Below are 23,643 nucleotides of genomic sequence, written 5' to 3'. Positions count from 1 at the left end.
GCGAGCCCAAGTGGCCAGAGGAGAAATAGCTCCCTCTAGGAGTTGGTGACTCAATACGGAGTTGATGGGGACCGGGTCTGAAGGCAGAATCGGGCCGGTTCCGTCACACTGCTTATTTAATTTGGTTTTACGTTGTCTGGAATTATCCTTTGTTGTGTACTGCCTTGAGCCAAGCTATTGGGAAAGGAGGTCAAAATAAACAAATAAAACAAATAAAAAACATGGTTTGACAGGACACGTTTTCCTGGTTATGCTCAAGTATAAAAAACACGGATAAAATGTGATCTCAGGCAACAGAATTGTCTCATTCTTGACTGTTAGATTCTGAGAACAATACAAAATAATTCATCAAAGGGGCTTTAGCTAAACCCTGTAGCTAAATTCTTCTGGGAATTTGAGCTGATCTGCCAGGCTTTTGTTGTGCCTTGTAACCCCATTTAATGGTTCTCAGTGAATTCTAGCTATAGAGTATCTTGATTGGAACGCAGGACGAAACCTCAGATTTATGGCTTGTGTCTTTTTGCCATTACTTACATGGACGAGCTGATCCTGAGTGTCATACTCCTTTGCACATCCTTCCCAGTGACAGTTGGTTTCATAAATAACTTCAGGCTCCTGTTTGCATTCGTCCTTATCAAGTTCTTCCTTCAAGTCTATCAGATGCTCCTGTAAGGTACAAAACAGTCTGTGTAAGATGGACTTGTTTTGCTCAGACCTTTGAGTCACCCACAGATTAGATGGCAGGGACAAGTGAAGAATGGGAGAGCCACAGCACGGAAACGACAGAGCAGTCCTGATAAGTTTGAACAGTCTTGCACAGCAACATAGCTGCAAGAGGAACACAGGCCTGGCTTCTTGTATTAAAGGCAATCTGAAAAAAAGGCCTTCTAGGTTGTAGCACTGAAATCTGAGAACTCCTTCTGTCCCTGGCTGCCTACTGATGACGGTAGGAACGAAATGTAAAGTGAATGTTTACATATTCCCTGTTTGTGTGTTTTTATGTGTTTTAGGGTTGCCAATCCCCAGGTGGGGGCAGGGGATCCCCCGGTATGGAGGCCCTCCCCCCGCTTCAGGCTCATCAGAAATGTCTTCCGGGAACTCTATTATTCCCTATGGAGATTTATTCCCATAGAAAATCATGGAGAATTGATCCGCAGGTATCTGTATCCGCAGGGGCTGTTTTTTGAGGTAGAGACACCAAATTTTCAGTATAGCATCTAGTGCCTCTCCCCAAAATACCCCCCCAAGTTTCAAAAAGATTGGACCAGGGGGTCCAATTCTATGAGCCCCAAAAGAAGGTGCACCTATCCTTCATTATTTCCTATGGAAGGAAGGCATTGAAAAGGTGTGCCGTCCCTTTAAATGTGATGGCCAGAACTCCCTTTGGAGTTCAATGATGCTTGTCACAGCCTTGATCTTGGCTCCACCCCTAATGTCTCCTGGCTCCACCCCCAAAGTCCCCAGATATTTCTTGAATTGGACTTGGCAACCCTAGAAGAAACCAAGGTTGGGCTGGTACACAGAGAGGCAACAGAGGAAGCAGGGAAACCTCCGCTATGGCTCTCTCTCACTGTCCTAATTTCCGCTATGGCTCTCTCTCACTGTCCTCAGCAGGGTATAATGACACAGCCCTCACCTGGAGATTGGCAACAATGGTTCTCCAGGCAGAAATGGCTAATTTTGGGAATGGATTCTATGCCATGGTACCTGTCTGAGGTCCCACCCTTTCTCAAACTCATCCTCTTGAGGCACCACCCACCAAATCTCCAGGGATTTCCCAACCCGGAGTTGGCAACTGCTAATTCACATCAGCTGTCATAGAGGGAGTGCTCCTTAATTTTTGCTATCTGGTTAGAGAGAGCTCAGTTCTTAATGAAAATTTTAGAGTTTTCCTCTGAGGCTTTGGTGCAGTTTCTGTTCCATCTCCTTCTGATCTTGTCTTAAAAAGCGTATCACTCATTCTAAAAGAATAAATATTTCATAGGAGTCTCCCCCTCCCCGCCAAGTACCTCCACAAATTTTCCAATTTTTCCATCAGAAAGAAGTGGGGGAAGCGTCAGAAGCACCCCCCCACCAAAACCAAAACATTTTCCCTGATTCCCCCCCCCCCCCCCCAGTTATTCCTGGACACTTACATTTTTACCCTGATCCTTTTAATACCAATTTTCCCCCCTAAGGATCTTCTAGAGAACATTTATTACTACATAATACTTTGTTATTTAATAGTAAGAGCCTGGAGGAAGGGTAAAGTGTTTCATAAAACATGTGTTATTTTATAATCTAAGCAGCTGGGGTGATTTCACATGCCGTGTGTGACTTTTTATAAACAATTTTAAAAAAAATTTACGAGAGAAAATTTGGTGCTGATTTGCATGCAATGCCTATTTTTGCCATAGGATGCCTGGAAAAAGTTTTGGACGTGCTGCAGGAGAGGGAAAAGCCTAACAAATATATACGGAATCCTGTACCTGTTCCCTGATTCCCCAGGAGAAAGGCAGTGGGGAAATGGGACAGCATGGTGAACTGTGATAAGCAAACAGAACAGAAAAAAAAACAGGGACGGCATCTCCCTTCTTAGGTACCAGACCCAGTCTTGTAATCTCCCATTCACCTGACACTACTTATCTTCCCGCATATTGGCAGATGCTAGAAGGAATAGATTTTGTACCAGTCATACTTTTCTGGTACATATTTCTACTGAATCAACCCACCCACAGTCCATTTTCATTTTTTAAAAAAAATCCTCAGGGACTAGTTATGTACAGAGTCATTGTAACAAGAGGCAACAAGTTTATAGATATATACATATGTCTAGGACTTCCATGTTGTGCTTCTTCCTGAGAAAATACATGCTGCAAAAGTAGGGTTGCCAATCCCCAGGTGGGGGCAGGGGATCCCCCGGTTTGGAGACCCTCCCCCCGCTTCAGGGTTGTCAGAAAGCGGGGGGAGGGGAGGGAAATGTCTGCTGGGAACTCTGTTATTCCCTAGGGAGATTTATTCCCATAGAAAATCATGGAGAATTGATCCGCGGGTATCTGGGGCTCTGGGGGGGCTGTTTTTTGGGGTAGAGGCACCAAATTTTCAGTACAGCATCTAGTGCCTCTCCCCAAAATACCCTCCACATTTCAAAAAGATTGGACCAGGGGGTCCAATTCTATGAGCCCCAAAAGAAGGTGCCCCTATCCTTCATGATTTCCTATGGAAGGAAGGCATTGAAAAGGTGTGCTGTCCCTTTAAATGTGATGGCCAGAACTCCCTTCGGAGTTCAATTGTGCTTGTCACAGCCTTGATCTTGGCTCCACCCCTAATGTCTCCTGGCTCCACCCCAAAGTCCCCAGATATCTCTTGAATTGGATTTGGCAAACCTATGCAAAAGCGCACCTTGACCAGATCAAGAACACAGGGAACGGATGACAATTCTCTCCTGCAGTTTTTGATATCTTAGCATGGGCTCAAGATGCTGGAATATAAAAAAGCCAATCCCCAGGTTATATCTTTTGATCATATCGGGGGGTGGTGCTATGTGCCCTACCATTATCAGAATATGTGTATACCTTAACCGTAAGCCTAGTATGATCAACAGTGGGTTGGAGCACGCCTCGATGTCTGAAGGTGCAAGGAGGGGAGAGTGATTTTTTTCCTGGTTTTTCCCTCCTGTGGTAGCTCAGAACCCTGACCCCAGGAAGAGCTTCATGGGGAGGACTAGAGATTTCCTGGAGGAAGGGGGAAATCAGTGCCCTTTGTGCTCACAGAATCTAGGTGGGAACCAAGCCAGGAGAGGTTACATTTTTTTGTGCGTCAAAGAGGACACAACACTGCACAGCCTTCAGACAAAGCAGGCCTAAGCAGATCTTTGTTAGACCTTTGTGCTTGGTTAAATTTTGCAGAGGCCAGGCCTAAGCTTTTGCATCTATTTAAAGCGGGGGGGGGGGGGGGGGGGGGGAGGCAACACAGCTGAGAAGCTGTGGGTTCTTTCAGATTTAGGACAATTTTAAACATTACATAGTGACAAACCTGGTTTGTCACCAAGTCCTGTTCACAAGTTACAGTGAAGAAGAAGAAGAAGATATTGGATTTATACCCCGCCCTCCACTCCGAAGAGTTTCAGAGCGGCTCACAATCTCCTTTACCTTCCTCCCCCACAACAGACACCCTGTGAGGTAGATGAAGATATTGGATTTATATCCCGCCCTCCACTCCGAAGAGTCTCAGAGCGGCTCACAATCTCCTTTCCCTTCCTCCCCCACAACAGACCCCCTGTGAGGTAGATGAAGATATTGGATTTATATCCCGCCCTCCGCTCCAAAGAGTCTCAGAGCGGCTCACAATCTCCTTTACCTTCCTCCCCCACAACAGACACCCTGTGAGGTAGATGAAGATATTGGATTTATATCCCGCCCTCCGCTCCAAAGAGTCTCAGAGCGGCTCACAATCTCCTTTACCTTCCTCCCCCACAACAGACACCCTGTGAGGTAGATGAAGATATTGGATTTATATCCCGCCCTCCGCTCCAAAGAGTCTCAGAGCGGCTCACAATCTCCTTTACCTTCCTCCCCCACAACAGACACCCTGTGAGGTAGATGAAGATATTGGATTTCTATCCTGCCCTCCTCTCCGAAGAGTCTCAGAGCGGCTCACAATCTCCTTTACCTTCCTCCCCCACAACAGACACCCTGTGAGGTGGGTGGGGCTGGAGAGGGCTCTCACAGCAGCTGCCCTTTCAAGGACAACCTCTGCCAGAGCTATGGCTGACCCAAGGCCATTCCAGCAGGTGCAAGTGGAGGAGTGGGGAATCAAACCCGGTTCTCCCAGATAAGAGTCAGCACACTTAACCACTACACCAAACTGGCTCTCTTATGTGAACACACATAGAATCCATGTTTTTTCCTTAAACATGCTTTGAGTAATTCTCATATTACAGTCCATGTATGTACAGCTACATATGTGATTGAAACCCAGTGTTCATCCAGATACTGCTCCTCTGGTTTCATTAGCAAAGTGTATGTTTGTTGATAGTTTCTTATGAACAGGTATATGCATGTACATTCAGGCTGTACGTGTATTTGGTACAACATGAACAGGTCTAAAATCTCAGCCAGTTCTGACTTCCTGACGAACGTACCTGAGCGAAGCTTGTATTTGAACTAGGCTTCCCAATCTCCAGGTCCCAGCGGGGATCCCCTGGTTTTACAGGCTTCCCCCCTCCCCCAGCCAGCTGGCCGGCGGGGGAAGCTCCACCCCCATAGCCATTTTGCACCTCCAGGAACGATTCCCATAGGGAATGATGGGGAATTGATCTGCGGGTGTCAGGGGCTCTGGGGGGCCTGTTTTTTGAGGTAGAGGCGCCAAATTTTCAGTATAGCATCTAGTGCCTCTCCCCAAAATACCTCCCAAGTTTCAAAAAGATTGGACCAGGGGCTCCAATTCTATGAGCCCCAAAAGAAGGTGCCCCTATCCTTCATTATTTTCTATGGAAGGAAGGCATTCTAAAAGGTGTTCTGTCCCTTTAAATGTGATGGCCAGAACTCCCTTGGAGTTCAATCATGCTTGTCACACCCTTGCTCCTGGCTCCACCCCCAAAGTCTGCTGGCTCCACCCCCAAAGTCCCCAGATATTTCTTGAATTGGACTTGGCAACCCTAATTTGAACACATATTTAAGCAAACAAATAGACCAGATACATGCATTTGAATCGTTACGTACAAAACACCTTGACTGTAAAGCTAAAACATGCAATTTTATAAAGAAATATACTTATTTGGAATATGAACTTGACTGGAAGCGAAAGTGATAGCGCTCCTTTGCTCGACTAATAATCAGCCTTATGAAAAATGGGAGGTTCTTTCCCCTGGTCTCTCAACGTAAGAGACTGCTATCTGTGACCTGATTAAATAAGGAGTGTAGCAAATTGGTGATTTCATGTCATGTGTTTTCTGGCATTGTGTGCCGAGGTGTTCCTAAACCCAAAGCTCTAGAGAGATGCCTCTTTGCCCCAGTCGTGCTGACTACAGCGTGTTTATCTTTCCCAGATATGCTATCTTCATCAATTTTACCAGCCCCCTGATGATTGCACATGTTACTGTCCCCATGCATCATGCTGAAACCCGCTTCTGAACTGGAGCTGGGAGAAGAATTTGTCATAAACTCTTCGGTTGGCTTGACAATAACATAGCCTCATATTTCATGAAAATGAAGTGCCCAGAACACTCTAGATAGTTTACAGTTGTGATAAAGGACAGTCAGATAGATACTGTCAGCCATTAAACAGTTTGGAAGTGTGACGCTCCGGCAGGAACACGGAAGCCAGTGGGCCCTTCTAGGTGTCAAATGCTTTGTCACCGAGGTATAGGATGCTGCTGGGAGCAATTCCTTTCTGAACAGGAGAGCTTCCTACCTACATGCAAGACCTTGTGATCTATGTTTGCTCTGAGACGCTGTCAGTGGTCCTTTGCCATCTGGAAGTGACAACCATAATTTTGAAAGGCACTCTGCTGAAATACGACATTTCTGCTGAAGCTAGCAGGTGGATTCCATGACCCAAGAACCCACAGAATATCTCACTCGAATCACTCATAGAAACCTGCACCTACCCATCATGCCGGGACTTTGGGTAGAACATCTGTTACCTTGAGAAGTCTGAATGTCAACAGTCCCACTCATAAATTTTGCTCCTGCTAAAATAAAGAAACTCATACATCTTGCATTGTGCAGACCTGCTAAATTTTTACAGGAGAGAAGCTGCGGTCTTGGGCATATGCACGAACTACTATCTGGGCAGTCTTCGCAGTGGAGGACGGTAAGCAGTGGGGTGCCGCAGGGCTCGGTACTGGGTCCCATGCTCTTTTAACTTGTTCATAAATGATTTAGAGTTGGGAGTGAGCAGTGAAGTGGCCAGGTTTGTGGATGACACTAAATTGTTCAGGGTAGTGAGAACCAGAGAGGATTGTGAGGAACTCCAAAGGGACCTGTTGAGGCTGGGTGAGTGGGCGTCAACGTGGCAGATGCAGTTCAGTGTGGCCAAGTGCAAAGTAATGCACATTGGGGTCAAGAATCCCAGCTACAAATACAAGTTGATGGGGTGTGAACTGGCAGAGACTGACCAAGAGAAAGATCTTGGGGTCGTGGTAGATAACTCACTGAAAATGTCAAGACTGTGTGCGTTTGCAATAAAAAAGGCCAACGCCATGCTGGGAATTATTAGGAAGGGAATTGAAAACAAATCAGCCAGTATCATAATGCCCCTGTATAAATCGATGGTGCGGTCTCATTTGGAGTACTGTGTGCAGTTCTGGTCGCCGCACCTCAAAAAGGATATTATAGCATTGGAGAAAGTCCAGAAAAGGGCAACTAGAATGATTAAAGGGCTGGAACACTTTCCCTATGAAGAAAGGTTGAAACGCTTGGGACTCTTTAGCTTGGAGAAACGCCGACTGCGGGGTGACATGATAGAGGTTTATAAGATAATGCATGGGATGGAGAAAGTAGAGAAAGAGGTACTTTTCTCCCTTTCTTACAATACAAGAACTCATGGACATTCAATGAAATTGCTGAGCAGACAGGTTCAAATGGATAAAAGGAAGTACTTCTTCACCCAAAGGGTGATTAACATGTGGAATTCACTGCCACAGGAGGTGGTGGCGGCCACAAGCATAGCCACCTTCAAGAGGGGTTTAGATAAAAATATGGAGCAGCAGTCCATCAGTGGCTATTAGCCACAGTGTGTGTGTGTGTATGTATGTGTATATATATATATATATATATATATATATATATATAAATTTTTGGCCACTGTGTGACACAGAGTGTTGGACTAGATGGGCCATTGGCCTGATCCAACATGGCTTCTCTTATGTTCTTATGTTCAAATGCTTTCCTCTTGGAGCTCCAGTAAAATGAACACATCCAGTTTTTCATACTGGTATTGTTTCCTGAATTGTAAAAAAACCAAAGGCCATCACAAAAGTACCTTCCTCCCTGCCCTATTATATGGTAATTTTTAAGTACACCCCCCCCCCCACCCAGTTACATGGCAAACATTCATTCACAAGCCTGACTACAAACCAATGCAGACTATGGAGAGCCACATCAGAATACCAATGACTGACTAGTTTCAGGTGAGTCAAGGAAACGCAAGCCAAATCACATGCTGAAAGGAAAGGTTAAAACATCCCCCACTCAAGTCACTAGCCATTCCAACCTAGGGGGAAAACCTAGGTATGCCAGTCAGGCACTCCTTGGCCTACTTTTCACACTGTTTTGGCAACATACCCGCTGCTCTCCAGTGGTTAGCTCTTCCATCACAATATACCACACAGATGCGCCCCCTTGCTCAGATTGTCCGGAGATATGGGCTGGGTTGTCACCAGTATGCGGATGACACCCAGTTCTATCTATCGATGGGAGGCCAGTCCAGCTGCGCCCTGGAAGATCTGGACCCGGCATTGGAAACTGGCTCAGACAGAGTAAAATGGCTCAGACAGAGTCGACTGAAATTGAATCCAGCGAAGACAGAGGTCCTGTGCCTAGGTCGTGGCGGTTTGGGTACAGAGATCCCCCTGCCAGTCTTTGATGGGACGCCTATGGCGCCAGTTCTAAAGATCAAGAGCCTAGGGGTGCTCCTGGAGCCTTTGCTGACAATGGAAATCCAGGTAGCAGCCACTACCAAATCCGCATTTTACTACCTTAGGTGGATAAGGCAGTTGGCTCCATACCTGGAGCACAACAACTTGGCAACAGTGATCCATGCGATGGTCACCTTGAGATTAGACTACTGTAATGCCCTTTACATGGGGCTGCCCTTGACTCAAATTTGGAGGCTGCAATTGGTGCAAAATCCAACAGCCAGGTTGTTAACGGAGCTACCTGGACGGGAGCACATTCAACCTGTGCTGGAAATGTTACACTGGTTGCCTGTGCCACCCCGGATTCACTTCAAGGTACTGGTTATAACCTTTAAAGCCCTATACGGCCTGGGACCTATCTACCTTCAGGACCGCCTGTCCCCATACGTACCCCAGAGAGCACTTCATTCAGGGTCCCAAAATCTTCTTAAGATCCCCGGACCAAAAGAAGCTCAATTGTTCACCACCAGAGCCAGAGCATTCTCAGTAACAGCCTCCGCTCTGTGGAATGCCCTCCCTGAAAACATCAGGGCCTGTGGGACCTGCCACAGTTCCGCAGGGCCTGTAAGACCGAACTGTTCAAACTTGCCTTCAACGGTTAAGGGGAGGTGGCTATTCCACAACACTGACAATCCCACTGAACTAACATAATTGCAATCGGAAACATCAGAATAACCAGAACATCAATGTGCATCTTGGACTTTTAATGACTATAAAATGTATGGAAATGATTTTATTGTATATTTTGTTGTTTTAAATATTTTATGTTGCTTTTATTTGTTGTTAGCCGCCCTCAGTCCATCAGGGGAGGGCAGGATATAAATATGATTAAATGAAATAAATAAAATATAAATAAATATTTCCTGTCAGCAACTCTGATGCAAGTGTGGTTCTAGGATGGGAAGTATTCATGTGATTCAAGCAACCTGGGATGGGGGCGGGGAGTGAGCAGTACCTGAGTTCCATCTGAACTAAGTTTTATTAGGGTTTGTAGAATCTTTCGGGCTCAAGTGCCGTGTTCTACTGGAGAAAGTTTTTCTTCCAGACGTTTCGTTCTCGGAAGAAAAACTTTCTCCAGTAGAACACGGCACTTGAGCCCGAAAGATTCTACAAACCCTAATGACGTTACCAGCCGTGAAAACCTGAAATCTTTGAGAACTAAGTTTTGTTCCTCCTCCTGAAGATACTTATAACCTGGATAGAATCAGTGGTGTGAGCCCTCGAGCATGAACTGAAAGTCAAGAGCCAAAGGGTACTGGCCCATTCGCTCATAGCCCTGTGGCTCATGGCATGGAGGGTGTGTTTGCCAGCCTCAGAGAGTAGGATCCGCCTGTAATCTTTCTTTTTTCTGGTTTATTCTTTTGCATATTTTTGATTTTTTTTTTGGTGAGCCACTTTGGCTCCTTTTGAGGAGAAAGTTGAAACATAAATGTTCTAAATAAATAAACGAACTTCTGATGTTAATACCGTGACACGGGGAACTGCTGAATACATACCAAAATGAATAGAAGGAAGGACATTTCATGGGAACATGGTGTTACTGAGCCCAGCAGCTTATTTCTAGTTTTGGTAGGGCCTGATGTCCTTGTAAAAAGGAGAAAATGTATGATTTTGGAGACATGGATGAATGAGAGATTAGTCCAGTCACTGGACTGAAATGTTTCCAAATAAATGTAACGGTGAGGACTGGTGACATCCATGATTACACAGCGACAAACACGCCACGTTGAAAGTCTGCTGCCTTATTAATGAGTGCGGAGAAGAGTGACGTTAATAGCCTTTTTCCTGAACAGTTAGCTGACAATGCTAACATTCCGTGTGAGCGTCGAAGACAAAATCGCAAACGGAGGAATTACCTGAGTACGTGGGGAAGCTGGTGGCTGGGTTTCCATTTCGGTCTTGACTTTGCTGCGTTTGTTAATCCCTGGATTGACAGTGCTGCTAACGGCTGACTCGCTGCTCTGCTTGCCCTAAGGAAACAAAATGAACGGGAGGATTCGGAGGTGATATCAAGATTTTCAAAGAAATGTAGCTGTGCTGCCAACCTTTTCCCCCCCCATATAGCAAGGTTAAAGAACGATTAGTAAGTGCTATAGATTTGATTAGGTCAGAAGACTTCATTTATTAGATTTCTGCTGTTCTTTGGTAGGAATTTATCCTGGTGAGCAGAGTGAGAATACAGTGTGATGTTTGAAAACAGCTGCCCTGATCCTCCACTATTCGTGTTTTTCAAAACCTGCAACTAATTGTAGCGTAATGTAGATGGCGATGATCACTTGAACAGACATCACACTGAAAGCAATGCAGTGTGGATAGACAGTGGTGATAGTGGGCAAGCATCTGCAGGAACGTGGATGTGTCAATACACCTGAGGTCTTCATTCAGAGATATGCACAAGGAAAATTTACTCCTCAGTTTTTAAAATGGAGGACTGGAGAATAGAATAAAAATTTGTATTCAGATGCTTACTTCAATTCTTATTTTCCTCTTTTATTTTATTCATTTACTAGGAATAAGGCCCACTGTGAATATATATATATATGTGTGTGTGTGTGTGTGTGTGTATAACAGGCTCTTGAAAGAGGCTCTGGGCAAGTGCCCCCCCCCTTTGCTGTCTTCCCATCCACCCAAACGAAGGCATTCATTCCCCCCCACCTTTGGTGTCTTCTCAACCCAGCTCACCGCTCTCCAACCACCTCCCCAATCACCTCTTCTTCTCAACTACCCCCGCACCCTTGGCACTCCCCCACCCATGACATTGACTCACCCTCCACCCTTGCTCTCTTCCTCACCTTGGCATTTACTCCCCTCTCTGTCTTCCCACCCACCCTGCAGCTGGAACAGATGCCGGCTTCCCACTCCCCCCCTCCACATGTGTGTGTATGTGTCCCTGTGTCTGTGATGGTTCAAAGCCCTGAAACAGACCTGGAATGTAGAGAAGGAAAAATAATTTTGGGGGTGCCGGGGGCATGACGATGGTCACACAGATGCTGAAGCTCAGCATTCCTTTGTTTGCAGTGCATTGTTGCTGCCTTTTCCTGTCATATTCAGCCTTGTGAAGTTTAGCATCAGCGTGAGCTTGTGGTGTGATCTGTGTTTTTTGGTCTGGTCTATTTGTGTTATGGTGTACCACAGAGTATGTGCCTCATGGCAGCTGTTTCCTGTAGCTTTCCATGACTTCAGCTTTCCATCTCCTCCCCTCTCCCTGCAGCCTCTACCTAGGAAAAGTGCAGTCTTTCTTTGCAATGGAGGCTAAAGCAGCTTACATAATTTTCCTCTCTCCCTTTTGATCTGCACAACAACCCTGTGAGGTAGGTTAGGCTGAAAGTCTGTGACTGGTCCAAAAATCACTCAGTCAGCTTACACAGCAAGAACCTGGGTCTGGCAGACCCTGCTCTGAAGCAATAACTGGTACATCACAATAGCTGTCATAGGGGGGCTGCTGCCAGGGCTATGGTAGCCAACCTCCAGGTGGAGCCTGAAGATCTCCTGTTATCACAAAGGAACTCCAGACAACAGAGCTCTCTCCCCCTGGAGAAAATAACTGCTTTGGAGAGTGAACTCTATGGCATTCAGCTGAGGCCTCTCCCTTTAGAAGCAACTTTGGTTGCCTAGCTACAGCCTCTGGCTAGCAGCTTCCCCAGTGGCCCAATCCACATCTGTCCTTGGGTGAGACTGAAAGGAGGAGGAAGAGAGAGAGTGACAAGAAAGAGGTGGCAGCCATGGCCTCTGAGGAAACACTCCAGGTGGTGCCAGGCCTTGCCACCTAGTTGCATTATGGTGGTGGCTCCCTGGCTATTTTGGCAGCCTTTAGAGGTTGCATGTGCTGAGAGGCCATCTGTGTAGGTCATTTATTTATTTATTTATTTATATTTCGATTTATATCCCGCCCTTCCCACCGAGGTGGCTCAGGGCGGCTTACAACATATAAAACTTACATAGGTTTGGCTTAAAACAGTTAAATAACAACAGTTAAAACAATAATTGATGGGGCAGCAGAGGTCTGTTCCTAGAGGTGGCCACAATGCCTCTCGTGAGGCCAAAGTAGAGGCCAAAGTAGAGTGGCAGCCCTTTCTGAGACCAGTTGACAGAAAGGACAGAGAAGCATTGGAGATTTGTCTGTTATGTTACAAATGCAGACCTTTCCCTTATGGAGGCCTTGCCAGAAATGAAAGTAAAACCCACAGACAGCATTAAGTAATTCGGGAAAGTACAGGCTTCCTCCCCTCTAATATATAACTCTTCACGAAACACTTCACAAGGAAGCCATCTCCTTATCGCCTGAAAAGTGAAGGCTATTCCCAGCCTCCATCTGTAGATGGTGGAGAGGATTCCACCATCTACATTCCACCATCTGCATTCCCAGGCAGCCACTAGCACCTCCACTGTGAGAGACAAGATACATTCCACCATCTGCATTCCCAGGCAGCCACTAGCACCTCCACTGTGAGAGACAAGATAACCTTTTACAAACCATCTCAAGAACATTAAATATTCAGTACAGCATGATCCCATAACATGATCCCATAACATATAACATGATCCCATAACATATGACATAGCAAGACAGTAACAGTTACATGTAAAACCACTCAAGAAAGAATGCATAACAGGAGACATTGCACGGATCCTGACAGCCGGAGACACTGGCTGAGCCATGATGGGCCAATGGTTTATGGAGTGCATGGAATGCACCCCTAAGCCAATGGGAGAACTCCATTTGGCCACCAGAACAGGTATTTTATATATAAAGGATTTTATTTTTATTATAGTGTTTATCAAATGGTGTGTGTGTGTGGGGGATCAGCCTGCCTCATTACACTGCTGTCTTGGTTGGCAGAGACTGTTCAGTTTAAAAACATCTGTGTGCATTCACACCACTATTTGAAAGATTTTGTACCCCTTTAGAGAGCCAGTTTGGTATAGTGGTTAAGAGTGCGGACTCAAATATTGGACAACAGTGTTTGATTCCCCACTCCTCCATATGCACCTTCTGGTAGGATCTTTAGTCAGCCACAAGCTGTCTTGGAGCTGATCTCTCAATAGCAGTTTCTGTCAGAGCTCTCTCAGCCCCTCCTACTTCACAGGGTGTCTGCTGTGGGAAGGGGAAGGGAAAGGAGATAATAAGCTGCTCTGAGTGAAGAGTGGCATATAAATACAATCTCCTCTTCTTCTTTTTCTGTAACATATGTGTACGTGGCAACCAACTCACTTGAACTTGCTGTCCCATTCAGAAATGGATCATGGGAGTAGTCTTGCGGATTTTCCTCAGCTAGTGCCTGGCACTTGGGCCTGCAATTTAAGCTCACAGACGCCGAGTTATTTGTGTGATGAGTACAAATGTATTGTCAAACACCTTCAGTTCTTACAAGTAAACTGAAATAGTCGTTCGAATGCTGCCTCACACATGCTCAAGGCAAGAATACACATTATGTTAACCCTGTGGCAGTACATGCCTCGCTACAGGAATATCTAAAAGGATGTGTACCAGTTACTCACCGTTTATCACTGCAGATCAATACCTCTCACTTCCTTAGAGAGAGCTACATGAGTTTTGAGACACAGATTGCCGGTGGAATGAGGGAATTTAAGCCAGTCACAGGATAGAAAGTTCTAAGAAAATAATTCAAATGGGCAGATTGTGGCGATGTTACAACCATGGCTTTCCCATGTTTAAAGGGATCCAACCTTGCGGTGATATTGGCACGGCAACTGAAAAGATGCATTTCAATGGACGTGAGGTTTTGCAAAATAAGTTTATAAAGAGCCCAGGTCAAATCACGTCAGAAGTCAACGTGAATCTTACCTGGTTAGAATCAGCTGTACAATTGCTGCTGTTGCTGATCTGAGCAGGTGTCGAATTGACAGAGATGACCGCCACATGCTGGCGTGCAGGGAACGTCGGGGATGGCTGGATGAAGGGAGGTGTATGTCCAAACGCTGAACTCAGGCCTCTTTGCTGATTCAGAATCTGTTGATATGTCACTGGATTTATAGGATGGGGGAAGGTGAATGCTGGACTGGAGAGGGGAAAAGAAACCACAAGATGAAAAGATAACAATATCCATCCAGAGCACTGGAGAGCAGTTGCATACTGTTAATTAAGGGGCCCAGACTAATAGTCTGGAGACTAAGTCCTGTGAGGAAACGTTGAAGGAGCTGGGGGTGTTTAGCCTGGAGAGGAGGCGGCTGAGAGGTGATATGATCACCATCTTCAAGTACTTGAAGGGCTGTCATATAGAGGATGGTGTGGAATTGTTTTCTGTGGCCCCAGAAGGTAGGACCAGAACCAATGGGTTGAAATTAAATCAAAAAGAGTTTCCGGCTCAACGTTAGGAAGAACTTCCTGACCGTTAGAGCGATTCCTCAGTGAAACAGGCTTCCTCGGGAGGTGGTGGGCTCTCCTTCCTTGGAGGTTTTTAAACAGAGGCTAGATGGCCATCTGACAGCAATGAGGATCCTGTGAATTTGGGGTAGGTATTTGTGGGTTTCCTGCACTGTGCAGGGGGTTGGAATAGATGACCCTTTTGGTCCTTCCAACTCTATGATTCTAATAGCAATATTTTTGTGTATCTTGCTTCTTCTTTGGAAATGTCCTAAAGGTCTGTCTTCTGAGAACCCAATAAAGGGAGGCTGCATTTAAAAAAAACCCGCAAAAATGAAGGCAGACAACAAAATAATTACATTTCCCTCTTGTTCATTTTGATTTTCTCAGGAGGTATGTATGGAGCAGCTTCCTCTCTTGTGTGGTTCCTTTAATGAGGCCCGCCCAACCACTCTCATCATGAACTTTATTGTGGGCATTCTGAATGCACATGGACAAGAAGGTTAGAGCTCTGATGGAATCCAGGCCATTTCTGTTTGTTGGGCTCCATCTCAAAGCAATAGCCCAACTGGGATTTGTGCACTGCACGACATAACTGTCTCAATCCCGAAACTCTTTCAGTTCAAGTAAAAGCCACTATGGTAGTGGCTGGGAAATGACCATGCTCTCGTCACTTGTGTCATTATTTCTGTAAAAATCCATGCAAATACATCTGCTGCTAAATGTGAATCAGAATCCAGATTCATTGAGCAGACAAGACCTTCATAAACATTTGAAGCCCTCGGAAATACCAGGGAAAGCATGCAATTGTGATATTACTTACATTTACCCATATTTCCAGGGGCTGTAAGGCTCATACCACTAATCACACTACAGCAGTAGTTATAAAGAATGTTGTATTTAATTTGTTAAACGGCAGAGTTGTATGTAATACAGCAAAATAGGTGGGGGATTGGGCACCAGGACTTTTAAAAAGGGGGTATGCTCATATTGACATGCATTTTGTAGGGATACTTTCTGAGGGGGTATCCCCCCCAATAGCCCTGGTCCCTGCTCTTTGATGAAACAATTCTCCATAGTGGGCGGATATAGTAAAGAATTAACAGAAGCCTCTGTGTGCTATCAAAGCATCATCACTTTCAACAATGTGAAAGAAACATTGAAGAAGAAGATATTGGATTTATATCCCGCCCTCCACTCCGAAGAGTCTCAGAGCGGCTCACAATCTCCTTTACCTTCCTCCCCTACAACAGACACCCTGTGAGGTGGGTGGGGCTGGAGAGGGCTCTCCCAGCAGCTGCCCTTTCAAGGACAACTTCTGCCAGAGCCATGGCTGACCCAAGGCCATTCCAACAGGTGCAAGTGGAGGAGTGGGGAATCAAACCCGGTTCTCCCAGATAAGAGTCCACACACTTAACCACTACACCAAACTGGCTCACCAAACATGCTAGACATAATGCACCCTTTTGCACGTATGAAATCGAGGAGTAATTTCATCTGTATAGGTATGAAAAGCAAACATTCTACATAAATTAGTTAAACGTTGCACATCATTTTTCCTTCAGGGTTTCCATTTCTATGATGCTTGTTCTGACAAACAGTTGGCAAGAGATCTACAAAATTCTCTAAATGAACATTCAGTTCCGCTTCTGCCTTACCTTATAGTCCCTGCTGATAAATGCCCATACGACCCACTTGCTGCAGAACTACTTCTGGAGTTATTTATATAGGCGACCAAGGAATTTGGGGAAGTCCGAATCATTGTCTGCAGATCAATGCTGGCATCAGACAATGGGGATATGGAAAATGCCCGCTTTCGACTTAACCTCGGCGTCACTCTCGGACTGGAGAATCTTGACACTGTGTGAAAGGAAATAAAGGAATGGGGCTTTCATTTGAATAAAAAGAAATAGGCTTCACCTTTTTTAACTGGTAACATAAAGAAAAGAAAAACACTAATTTTCTGTTATCCTGTAGTGGTGGGGAGAAGCATCTGCTCTGTATGCTTTTCATGAAAAAGGAAATACTTTTTTTTTTGCCTGAGGTTCTAGAGAGCTGCTGTTGGTCAGAGAAGACAGGACTGAGCCCGATGGACCAAGGTCTGACTTAGTATAAGCCGGCTTCATAGATTCATAAGTCCACAATACAGTCGCTGATCTGTGATGAAGGACTGAGAGGAGCACTGTGTGGATTAGGTGCTTTCCTACTTTATTTCAATAGCCATATCGAAGCCTTCTCCCCTGCGCATATTCAAATTCTGGGACCAGTATAGCACAGTGGTTGGTAGAATGAGTTCTACCAACAAGATACACTGGTGTTCATGTTTGACCTTATTCATGAACTCACTGGGCAGTCTTAAGCAAGCTGCTATTTCTAAGTCTTAGGCCATTCCCTCCCTCATTTCCAAAACTACAGTAAGGAGATGATCATGTTGGCCAACTGAGCCTCCGCGTGGCTCCATACGAAACGGCCATGATGTAGCTGCTGGATCAATATTAAATCTTGCCTTGCTCCCTGAGACAGAGCAGGTCAACATGGGGTGAAGAAATGCAGGCTAAACGAAACTTTTCAAGAGCTTGCTCAGAGAAAGAGTTAGCCTTCATCAGTAACTAGCACCAAAGGAGCCAAACATGTTTATATTATGCCTTAGTTGAAAAGTCAAGTCGAGTCTTCTGTCCTTTCCCAAACTCTGCCCTGCCCAGGCTTCACATCAAAATCTCCATGAATTTCCCAATCCTGAGTTGGCAACCGTAGACTGCAAGCATGCATGTGTGTGTATGTGTGTGTGCGCACTAGGGTTGCCAATCCCCAGGTGGGGGCAGGGGACCCCCCCCCGTTGGAGACCCTCCCCCCGCTTCAGGGTCATCAGAAAGCGGGGGGAGGGGAGGGAAATGTCTGCTGGGAACTCTATTATTCCCTATGGAGATTTATTCCCATAGAAAATCATGGAGAATTGATCTGCGGGTATCTGGGGCTCTGGCAGGGGCTGTTTTTTGGGGTAGGGGCACCAAATTCTCAGTATAGCATCTAGTGCCTCCCCCCAAAATACCCCCCAAGTTTCAAAAAGATTGGACCAGGCTGTCCAATTCTATGAGCCCCCAAAGAAGGTGCCCCTATCCTTCATTATTCCCTATGGAAGGAAGGCATTGAAAAGGTGTTCAGTCCCTTTAAATGTGATGGCCAGAACTCCCTTTGGAGTTCAATTATGCTTGTCACAGCCTTGATCTTGGCTCCACCCCCAAAGTCTCCTGGCTCCACCCCCAAAGTCCCCAGATATTTCTTGAATTGGACTTGGCAACCCTAGACGTGACTCATGCCTCTTCCTGTAACTACTTCTCATGCCTCCTTATGAGGCCAATTTGGTTCTTTCAGAGGCAAGGGTAGAGGCCAAAGGGGAACAATCCAGTGCAGGTATTAAAGGAAAAGAATCTCTCGGGCTGAATGCCTGCTTATCAGGGATGAACCCAAGATTATCTTAAAGTTGGTAGCAGTCACGGATTTGTAAAGCAGGCAAGCTATGTGCCAATCCACCGCTCTCAAAGGAGCTGTTTGGCCATCTTCAAAGAACTTTCCTATTTTGAGAATAAATAAAGTATTAGGAGGTAGATAGTTGACACCCTTCATTTTGGGTCTCAGTTGACTTCATAAGAGTTTGGTATTTAATTAATAGTTCTGTTGTTTGCTTTTTCTGTTAAAGAGAAATAACCTGTTTTTAACTGGTTATTGGCTTTCCTGCTTATTTCAAATAATAGAAACCTGGCCAATGTTTTGAGCCTTATGAAATTGAAAGAACTTTTGTTTACTCATGTTGAATGGTGTTTAATATTCAGTGTACAAGCTTTTAGCTTCGTGAGCCTTGGGCTTCTTTCCTGTTCACGTTATACGGTGCCCCTCTCTCTTTTTTTTTGCTTTTGCTCAGTTCTAAAACTGTCATCAGCTAACAGTTGCTTATACTAGGGTTGCCAAGTCCAATTCATGAAATATCTGGGGACTTTGGGGGTGGAGCCAGGAGACATTGGGGTGGAGCCAGGAGCAAGGGTGTGACAAGCATAATTGAATGCCAAAGGGAGTTCCCGGCCATCTCATTTAAAGGGATGGCACACCTTTTAAATGCCTTCCTTCCATAGGAAATAATGAAGGACAGGGGCACCTTATTTGAGGGCTCATAGAATTGGACCCCCTGGTCCAATCTTTTTGAAACTTAGGGATTATATTGGAGAGAGGTACTCGATGCTATACTGAAAATCTGGTGCCTCTACCTCAAAAAACAGGGCCCCCAGAGGCCCAGATACCCGCAGATCAATTCTCCATTATTCCTTAGGGAATCATGAGTTCCCAGCAGACATTTCCCTCCCCTCCCCCCGCTTTCTGATGACCCTGAAGCGGGGGGGAGGGTCTCCAAACCGGGGATCCCCTGCCTCCACCTGGGGATTGGCAACCCTAGCTGATACAGTGGGTATACAGGATACAGCTGAATAGTGTGCTGTAGTCCAAAATGACCCCCAATATGCCCTACAGAAATAGCAGTCGTGGGAAGGGGGATTCAACTAAAGTGGCACCCTCTTCTTTTATGGACAGTTTCCCATGGGATCTCCCTCCCTTGCAGAACCTTTGTGTGAAGGTCTTTTGGGGACAGTGGTTCGGCTAATGAGGAACGGTGCAGTATCTTGTGCCAAAGAGCCTTGTTCTTGATTAGAATTTCAAGATGCTATTGCAATATATGTTACATTCACACACACACACACACACACACGTACACATGCGCGCTCACGCACGCGCACACACACACACACACACACAGAGCTTGCTCTCTGTCCGTCTCTTATCTAGCTAAGAAGAAGAAGCAGGCTGAGTTTGACAGTCATATTTGTCTCTGTTACTCCTATACCTCAAGGGAGATCTGTTTATTAATGTGCCACTTCCCTTGATAAATTACTAAATAGAAAGAAAAGCCTCGTACTCATTCCCTGCTGCTCCGTCCTGTGATTTATGCCCGCCGTGTCAGCTCTGCCATTGGTCCCCATTAATTTGAGGAGAGGAGAAGTCTTGATGTCCAACAGCAGCCTAGGCTTTATTGGTGCAGCCATTTAACACACCCCTTCATTGCACACATAAGTAATTTTTTTCCCCCTGTTGTAAAACTCTGTTGGAAGCTGTCAGACACTGCAGGTTGGCCTGGGACTCTTCCAGCACAAATCAAGTAATATGCATTTTATTACTGTCTGCTCTAATTTAGATCCTCCAGTTTCTACAAGCTGTGGGAAAGGCGTGGTTTTTTCTTTTTAAAAATGCAGCATTTATGATTGCGGGCTTAAGTTTCCACTAGGGTCTCTTGACACCGATGGTTTTACATATGTGCAAAGGTCATGGTGTTGACCCCATTTTATTCCACTGATGGATGATTTTTCACTCCTAGCAAGCTTTCCTGCAGGATGGAAGAAAGGGAATAGTTGGTTTTCCTTCAGAGAAAGCCAGCACAGAGTTAGGAGGAAAAACTCCGGGTGTTTGCACACATGGTGTCTGAAGCAGTTCTTTCTTCCATTGAATTTGTAGCGCAGGCGTAAAAGTCGCATTGGCCAAAATGCTCATTCACATTACAAAGCCTTCCACATTAAAATCGCCAGCTGTCATAAACAATCTTCAAGGAAGCCTCAAAGAGAATTTAAGCCTCACAGATTGAAGTTTTTATATATGCCGTGCCTAAAAACAATAAATATTCTGCCCCAAGATAAAATGAATTCTGCAAACTGTGAAAGCTAAGTAGATCCTCCTCCCATTCTTGGCATTGATTGTTTACCTACTGCTAGTTGATGCAACTACAGCCCAGCATTTGGCTGTCCAGCTGAACTTCCCTCTCTTCTCACCATAACCCATCACTCCCTTGCATGTAGGGGAAGGGATGTCCAGCTTCCTGCCCTCACGATCAGGTGGAGTTGGGTGCCGAGGTGGTTTGGCTTTTGTTGCTGAATGAGCAATTTCATCTAATACCACATTCAGAGAACGACTTCTCACGTTTTGTAGGCCCTTAAAAATAATGTGCCATTTTCCTGCTCTCTGGCTGGCTGCAAAAACATGGTGGCAGAAACACAGCTTTCTCATTCCCTTCTCCTGATGTGCAAGTCCTATACACGGAGACAGCTCGTATATCTAATGGGGAAGGGAAGTAAAGGAAAAGAACATGACGGCTATAATTTCTAATGAAACACTGCTGCTGAAGAAGAAGAAGAAGAAATGTGGGGAAGCTACACTTCCTGTTCACAACGGATCCAATGCTATGTTCAGAGAATCACCTGAAGAGATCTGTTATTTTAAAGATGTACCTGTGATGTCTCACTTGGTAATGGTATCTCCACATCAGAGATTCCATATGAATCTGTGCTAACCGTGCAGTCCTAAGGAGAGTTACATGAAGGCAGTGGGCTTAGAAGGGTGAAACTCTGAGTAGGACTGCACCGTAAAATATGTAGATATGTATAAGGGAAAACATATAGATAGCAACTGATCCATTTGCTTCACAAGAATTGGTGTTCAGCAAGTTTGCATTTCAGCTGCCCAGACTAGGAGAGCCAGTTTGGTGTAGTGGTTAAGTGTGTGGACTCTTATCTGGGAGAACCGGGTTTGATTCCCCACTCCTCCACTTGCACCTGCTAGCATGGCCTTGGGTCAGCCATAGCTCTGGCAGAGGTTGTCCTTGAAAGGGCAGCTGCTGTGAGAGCCCTCTCCAGCCCCACCCACTTCACAGGGTGTCTGTTGTGGGGGAGGAAGGGAAAGGAGATTGTGAGCCGCTCTGAGACTCTTCGGAGTGGAGGGCGGGATATAAATCCAGTATCTTCATCTACCTCACAGGGTGTCTGTTGTGAGGGAGGAAGGGAAAGGAGATTGTAGGCCGCTCTGAGCCTCTGTCCTTGAAAGGGCAGCTGCTGTGAGAGCCCACTCCAGGTCCACCCATCTCACAGGGCGTCTGTTGTGGGGGAGGAAGGGAAAGGAGATTGTGAGCCGCTCTCTCTTTGGAGTGGAAGGCGGAATATAAATCCAATATCTTCATCTACCTCACAGGGTGTCTGTTGTGGGGGAGGAAGGTAAAGGAGATTGTGAGCCGCCCTGAGACTCTTCGGAGTGGAGGGCGGGATATAAATCCAGTATCTTCATCTACCTCACAGGGTGTCTGTTGTGAGGGAGGAAGGGAAAGGAGATTGTGAGCCGCTCTGAGACTCTTCGGAGTGGAGGGCGGGATATAAATCCAGTATCTTCATCTACCTCACAGGGTGTCTGTTGTGAGGGAGGAAGGGAAAGGAGATTGTGAGCCGCCCTGAGACTCTTCGGAGTGGAGGGCGGGATATAAATCCAATATCTTCATCTACCTCACAGGGTGTCTGTTGTGGGGGAGGAAAGTAAAGGAGATTGTGAGCCGCTCTGAGACTCTTTGGAGTGGAAGGCGGGATATAAATCCAATATCTTCTTCTTCTTCTAGGGCTTTTTATGTGGTAGCATCTGTAACGTGGAATGGGCTCCCTGAGGGTATGGGCTCCCTACTATGGGGGCTTTTGAGCACCACCACTGCAAGACTGAATTATTTAAAAGTAATTTTACTTTTGGTAATTTGGTTCAGGATTTGGTTCAGGATCAACCAATTTGGTTCTGATTTCAACATTTTAAATTTGTTGTCTTCATTTTTTAATTGTAATTTCTCCCAGGTCCTTTGGGAGATAGGCAGGATAGAAATTAGAGCTTTAACAATAGACAGCTTTTTTTTTAAAACTATTTCAGATTGATTTATGCTCCTTCCTCCCTCAGAGTCTCATTCTCAAGTCTGTAGGTAGTTTTCACAGTGAAGAACAACAACTTTGGACATTTCAAGGTTAAAAAAAAAGGGGGGGGGAACACATCTTTTGTAGTGCTTCAGTCTTCCTAATCCTAAATTACAAAAGAACCCACTAGGATCTTAGAATACCAGGTAGAAGCACCCCTTCGTGGTTGAACAGGAAAAGATGTGACTCTACAATAACCAGAGAACTACTGAAATATATTTGCTCCCTCCAACAAAGGAAAATTCCATTCCTAGGACACAGAAGGAGACACAATCTCTTGAGACATCCCGCCAAACTCAACGATGGTGAATAGAACATCAAAAGGAGGTCTACGCTTGGCATAGGGCAGTGGCCTTATTGCTAAACAGCAACCAGCTATAATCAGCTTCCCTGAACTGCTTCTTTATTAAACATTTTCTGTGGCATCACCTCACTTCTTGTTTATAAGCAGCAAATGCCAAGCATTCATTCTGGCACCAGGTGATATCCTAGAAGTTTTATTTCATCAGGCTTGGAGGCCCCTTGAGCTTTTCATTTCAAGGTATTCTAAGATCCTTGCTGGGAGACAAGAAAGCGGCTTTCTATCCTGCAATCCACAAAAGTGGTTGTCTAGGAATCCTTAAACCTGCATAAGTAAATGGGATTCTTTTAAAACCCAAGATTCAGGAGAACTTTAGATGAAAGGACCGAGGAAAGAGCTCATGGGGATGGGGTTATTTCTTCAGTCTTGTAAATATTACTTTTCAGCTCAGCATAGCAGAAATCATTGGATTTCTCCAACCGTGAATTATATTTTCAAGCCAGAAAATAGTCATTATAGGTTTTTAAAAAGCATTATCTGCATTCATTCTACCTTGGCTTCAACAAGAAGAAGAAGATATTGGATTTAT

General features: G+C 45.3%; 1 protein-coding gene across 3 annotated transcripts in view; it reads right to left on the bottom strand.

Annotated features, from left to right (window-relative positions):
• GLI2 (GLI family zinc finger 2) overlaps positions 1-23,643 on the bottom strand; it is a 459,364-nt gene that overhangs the window by 32,224 nt on the left and 403,497 nt on the right. For all 3 annotated transcript variants that reach the window (XM_060261633.1, XM_060261634.1, XM_060261635.1), the window contains exons 6-9: positions 16,604-16,805; positions 14,427-14,640; positions 10,477-10,590; positions 535-666 (exon numbers count right to left, since the gene is read on the bottom strand). In XM_060261633.1, the coding sequence (XP_060117616.1) occupies positions 535-666; positions 10,477-10,590; positions 14,427-14,640; positions 16,604-16,805 (662 nt within the window). The remainder of the gene's footprint in view (positions 1-534; positions 667-10,476; positions 10,591-14,426; positions 14,641-16,603; positions 16,806-23,643) is intronic.

Source organism: Heteronotia binoei, chromosome 21, assembly GCF_032191835.1.
Source record: "Heteronotia binoei isolate CCM8104 ecotype False Entrance Well chromosome 21, APGP_CSIRO_Hbin_v1, whole genome shotgun sequence".
Lineage (NCBI taxonomy): Eukaryota > Metazoa > Chordata > Lepidosauria > Squamata > Gekkonidae > Heteronotia > Heteronotia binoei.
This window is presented reverse-complemented; position numbering and strand designations above follow the sequence as displayed.